This window comes from Nanorana parkeri, unplaced genomic scaffold, assembly GCF_000935625.1.
Source record: "Nanorana parkeri isolate BGI_ZX_2015 unplaced genomic scaffold, ASM93562v1 scaffold314, whole genome shotgun sequence".
NCBI lineage: Eukaryota > Metazoa > Chordata > Amphibia > Anura > Dicroglossidae > Nanorana > Nanorana parkeri.
Genome location: NW_017306582.1, coordinates 127,267 through 133,274, shown reverse-complemented (window position 1 = coordinate 133,274; position 6,008 = coordinate 127,267). Strand labels below are relative to the sequence as shown.

Sequence of the window (6,008 nt, the reverse complement as noted above, 5' to 3'; positions counted from 1 at the left end):
TAGCAACGCAGCAGTTGAAAATCAAACCAATAGGAAAAAATTGCAGAAAATTCAAAAATGGCTTGGCCAGCTGATTTGAAAAATGTTCCGGAGGGCTTGGCAGCGAAAGGGTTAAAGGACCACACCACCCAAAATTAGTCTTTGCTCCCAAGCTGATTCGCCTGCTTTTGGAGATACCTGGGCAAGTTGTGTCCCACTGGCACAGCCATTGCAAATCCGAGCGGTGCTGCAAAATCTCTATAATGTAGAGCAGTGCTCCCCAACCTTTTTATCGCCGCGGACCGATCAACGCTTGATAATTTTACCGTGGCCCGCTGAGGGGGGGACGTTGATTGTTTATATTTTAGATTGTTTTGATTGAATAATTTTTATTTAATTGTATTTAAAAATGCCTTCAAAATAAAATACAGTTACACCAAAAAATGAAAGCGTTGGAATTCTTCACCTATTCCACCACCGAAAAACTGGGCGAGATTACGTTAAAATGTGTGACCACGTCACTGGTCACACATTCTAACGTAGTCTCAAACTTTGATAGATCACATGCCTACCTGTAATCATTTAATCAGAGAAATAGATTATAATAGGCAACATTACAGTGTAATATTCCCCATTATAATCCACGTCTAATGACATGATGTAAGACACCCCCCCTTCCCCCGCTCAGACTCACCCTTCCAGGAGCAGCAGCCATGTGTCGATGTGTGCACTCACTGCAGGGGGCGGGGCGTGTGACACACACACGTCTCCTGTGACTCACCTCCCCAACCGCCGCCTGTTACTATGGACACTGCCGGGAGGGGAGGTGAGTCACAGGACCCGCCCCCTCACTGTGAACATGTCGGCAGTGCGGGGCCCCGGTGTTCGAACACCGGGACCGTGCACTGCCATATATTGCATGACCGGACCGCACTGAGACTGTGCGGCCGGTACCATTTGATCCGCGGACCGGTACCGGACCGGGGGTTGGGGAACACTGATGTAGAGTATATATTTAGCGCTGACAATTTACACCGGGCACACGGTGTAAATTGTTGTCATGGAGACAACAAAATGACTGACCGTCATTTTGGTGTCACCCCCTCTAAAAAGTCAGGCACTCGGTCATGGATCGAGAGCCCGACAGTGTCAGGAGAGAGGAGGGGACTCAGCGGCATACTTCATCCCACCTGGTAAATGTCCCCTCCTCACTCTGCCGGCGTCCATCACAAAGATGGCCGCTGGCAGGCGTCAATCAGATGGCCGCGCATGTGCGATGTGACATCAGGCGCACATGCGATGACGACACGGCGTCGTGTCACCCGGTCTAGAGACCGGGTGATTCCCGGCCTCACGACGTCCCTGGTTGGCCCTCTGCAGAGAGACCTCTGCTTCTACACAGGGAGCAAGGGTCCTTGTCTGCAGCATGCTGGCGGGGGACAGTCTTTTCTACTCGGCCTGTGGCTGCTTTCTAAAGAAAATGAACTCCTAAGACTTTGCACATTGTTTGCCTTAATGCACTTGAAGCATATTTAATTGAAATATGTGTCACTTCTGTATCATAATAATTAGGGATGCACTAATGCGGGTTTTTCGGTATTGAGTACCGATATTTGTTTTTTTCAGTACTGGCCAATACCGAATACTCTCCAATCAGGAAGGGGGGCTGGCTCCATGCTCCCTCGTCACTAGGTGATGAGGAAACATGAAGCCGGCTTTATGGCTTTTGGGGGTGGGGGGGGGGCGGTAATGACTTGCCGCCCGGCTTCCTGATTGGCCAGCTACCTCGCAACCAAGTGACTGAGTGATGGCTGGTGTATCCGCTGTAGAGGGAATGCCTGGCAGGGAGATGAGTACTGCGCCGGGACATGCTGGGGCTCGGAGCCGGAGGGGCGGCCAAATCCCCCAAGCAGCCGTCCTTCGAGGCCTACCTGACTCCTGAGGTTGGTGCGCGGTGGGGGCGGCCTGACCTAGTGCCAGCGTTGTTCTCCTTCCTGTGTCATAGTGCCGCTGTGCCCGCAGACATGCCATCCTGCTCCATTCACACTGTGTCAGTCTGCCCGTGTCATCACCGAGTGACGAGGGAGCCGGCTTCCTGGCCAATCAGGAAGCCGGGCGGCGTTTAATGACTCGCTGCCCGGCTTCCCGATACCTGAAGTTCTGGTATCGCGACAGGTATCTGGAGCACTCTCCCAAATACTCGGTATCGGTGCATTCCTAATAACAATAACCGTTATTCCCGGAAATATCGGCCTATAGCTAAAATGGCTCTGGAGCTTAACTGGCCAGAAAACGTCCGTCTATAAACAAGTGAAAACAAAAACTTTCCTTTTAGTTTGTTTATAAATCGTCGCTCTGCTTCTCCTTTACATCGGAGTTCATTCAAGGTTGCTACTGATTTATTTTTTGTTGTTGAGCGTTTTGCTGACTGTACACGGTTGAAAGGAAGTTCGTTTCTTGCAGAGCCGACCTCTTTGAAGACGATGCTATCAAACAGTTGCTGAGGTACAAAACCTGGTGGGTGGAGATCCCGGACAGAGCCGCCAATGTTTCCCAAGAAGGAGAGGACAAAAGAGGTAAGATAGCGGGAATTGTATCTGTTTTGCTGCAGAAGGAAGGCTGGAAACAATGAGCAGAATTGTATTTACGGAGACAGATTTACTATAAAATCATTAAAGTGGAACTACAGGATTTCCCTTGCCACCTGGTTCCTTCACCCTACCTCCACGTAGCCCCCCAATTTTAGTCCCTATACGCACCTTCTTTCTTTAGTTCTTCTTGCCGGTCCCCTAATGTAATCCCCACTTCTTCTTCTGGCGGCGATAATTTTGTCAGGACTGATTGGGACTTAATGACACTGTGCACTACTCAGTCCTTGAGGACTGTGAGCCCAGCCTGCGTAAGGACACGCCCCCTAGAGGCTGGGCTAGCTGGAAATGGGCAGAAAGACTAAGTGTCGCAGTGCTGGAGATGACTGCCCGCGTTCGGTTGGGGTATGGATAGGGAAAGTGAAGACTGACACTATTAGGGGACCTGATGAAAACTAGAAAAACAAATGCTGGAGTTACACTTTAAGTCAGGGGTGGGCAAACTCCAGCCCTCCAGCTTTGGTGAAACTGCAAATCCCATCATGCATCTGTCTCTGGGAGTCGTGGCTGTGAGACTTTTGCAATGCTAAATGGGATTTATAGTTCCATAAGAGCTGGGGGGCTGGAGTTTGCCCACCCCTGTTTTAAGGAAGCTGTGCCCTAAAATGCAAAGGACTAGTCCACAGTATTTTCTTTGGTTTTTCTGCAGCTGATATTTTCCTGATTTGCGAATTTGCTATTCCTTGTTCAACATTTTAGAGGTAGAGATATAATTTATAAACAATTTGCCGAGCCATTCGCCCTGGGAAATAGCATGAACATTCTTTCTGTGTGAACGGGGGCAAAAATTAATGTTATGATATATTCTCTTTTCGGATCAAATGTGATATTATGTAATTACCACATTATGGCCACTAGATGGAGCAAATCAGCATAGGAAAGAAATCATTCCAATGCTTCTCAGCTCCATCTAGTGGTCATAATGTGGTAATTTCCTGTAGTTACATTCAATCTAGAAGGAACATATGGCAACATTGTTTTTTGCCTCCATTTGCACAGAAAGAATGTACATGCGGTTTTGCAGGGTGAATTGCTCTGTGATTTGTTTTTACATACACCCTTATATCTCTGTGTGGGAGCACCATTTGGGTAGTGGCAGGTCTTGCTTCCTTATGACAAATCTGTCTTTCTGATGTCTGGTGGAGGAAATATTGAAGAAGCAGCAGGAGAGGTAAAGGAATCGCAGGTCCACAAATTAGATAGAGCAGGAAGATCCTTGCACTGCAGGTCCTCAGGTACAGCTTCCTTTCCAGCAAAGAGAACAGTGAGCAGCACAGTAGTGACATGGCCAAATCTCCCTCCAAATCTCATGAGACCAGCAGTAGAGGAAGCAGCGCCTTAGATGTCACACTGCAGATATACAGATATGAAAATCAAGGAACAGGAGTGTCTGGGCACAGAAAGTGCACATGCAGTGGGAATTCAAGGCAAGTTATAGATTTCTCAGGGTATTGCTTAAGAAAAATGAGCATTTCTAGATGTTCTCTATAACATCGGATACTTCTTGAGTTCAGGTCCACTTTCAATGCAACTAATGTAGATACCTGGATCTGTGCTCATATCCACCTCCTGCAATTCTCTGTACGGTAGAACTCTGGGAGAGGGAAGCTCAGTACTCTAAGCCAATCCACTGCATTCCTCTGTGCTAATGAGAAACGGAAGGAGAGAGCAGAATGTTGACTTCATCAGTTTGCTGCTGTTCCTATACTGTCCAATCGCAGGCTGATGGAAGGGAGGAATGGAAGTGACCAACTTGTGTGTGTGCAAATGTCCGTACTGGCTGGACACAATTACAAAACTTTAGCAAGTAATATATGTATTTCTGTTGTGCATTTAGCCATTTGTAGTTCAACTTTTATATCAAGAATAGTGATTTTCATCGTCTGGAGCGTATGGCTAGGACAGTGTACTGTGGAGAAGTTCTGACCCGTGCATCATATCATTGTTTCATAAGGGCGTTACAGGTCCTTAGGAGAGCCAGGACGGGTCATGGAAACCAATTGTGACTTTATAATGAGTCCATTTCCGTGTAGTTGTATCCAGAGATTCCTCCCAGGACGTTGTATAAACAAATTCCTGTAAATGAAAGTCGTATGTACTGTATGAGGTCCTAGTGAAACATGTTAATTGGAGCTCAGTGATGTCATGCCTTCATCTTTCGGATATATCACCGCTTTAACCTGCCCTGTGCGGGAGATGGAATGGATGTGAGTTGGGGGCTAATGTAATTGGAAAATGACACCACACCAGGGAAAGTATGGTATGGGCGGGTGAGGTAGAGATATAATTTATAAACAATTTGCCGAGCCATTCGCCCTGGGAAATAGCATGAACATTCTTTCTGTGTGAACGGGGGCAAAAATTAATGTTATGATATATTCTCTTTTCGGATCAAATGTGATATTATGTAATTACCACATTATGGCCACTAGATGGAGCAAATCAGCATAGGAAAGAAATCATTCCAATGCTTCTCAGCTCCATCTAGTGGTCATAATGTGGTAATTTCCTGTAGTTACATTCAATCTAGAAGGAACATATGGCAACATTGTTTTTTGCCTCCATTTGCACAGAAAGAATGTACATGCGGTTTTGCAGGGTGAATTGCTCTGTGATTTGTTTTTACATACACCCTTATATCTCTGTGTGGGAGCACCATTTGGGTAGTGGCAGGTCTTGCTTCCTTATGACAAATCTGTCTTTCTGATGTCTGGTGGAGGAAATATTGAAGAAGCAGCAGGAGAGGTAAAGGAATCGCAGGTCCACAAATTAGATAGAGCAGGAAGATCCTTGCACTGCAGGTCCTCAGGTACAGCTTCCTTTCCAGCAAAGAGAACAGTGAGCAGCACAGTAGTGACATGGCCAAATCTCCCTCCAAATCTCATGAGACCAGCAGTAGAGGAAGCAGCGCCTTAGATGTCACACTGCAGATATACAGATATGAAAATCAAGGAACAGGAGTGTCTGGGCACAGAAAGTGCACATGCAGTGGGAATTCAAGGCAAGTTATAGATTTCTCAGGGTATTGCTTAAGAAAAATGAGCATTTCTAGATGTTCTCTATAACATCGGATACTTCTTGAGTTCAGGTCCACTTTCAATGCAACTAATGTAGATACCTGGATCTGTGCTCATATCCACCTCCTGCAATTCTCTGTACGGTAGAACTCTGGGAGAGGGAAGCTCAGTACTCTAAGCCAATCCACTGCATTCCTCTGTGCTAATGAGAAACGGAAGGAGAGAGCAGAATGTTGACTTCATCAGTTTGCTGCTGTTCCTATACTGTCCAATCGCAGGCTGATGGAAGGGAGGAATGGAAGGGACCAACTTGTGTGTGTGCAAATGTCCGTACTGGGTGGTGACAATTACAAAACTTTAGCAA

At 46.6% G+C, this 6,008-nt stretch overlaps 1 protein-coding gene across 1 annotated transcript in view; it reads left to right on the top strand.

Moving 5' to 3' along the window:
* The window catches only part of SHQ1 (SHQ1, H/ACA ribonucleoprotein assembly factor), an 88,001-nt gene that overhangs the window by 24,171 nt on the left and 57,822 nt on the right, over positions 1 to 6,008 (top strand). Inside the window, exon 8 of the mRNA XM_018557968.1 lies at positions 2,443 to 2,555. Coding sequence (XP_018413470.1) covers positions 2,443 to 2,555 — 113 coding nt within the window. The remainder of the gene's footprint in view (positions 1 to 2,442; positions 2,556 to 6,008) is intronic.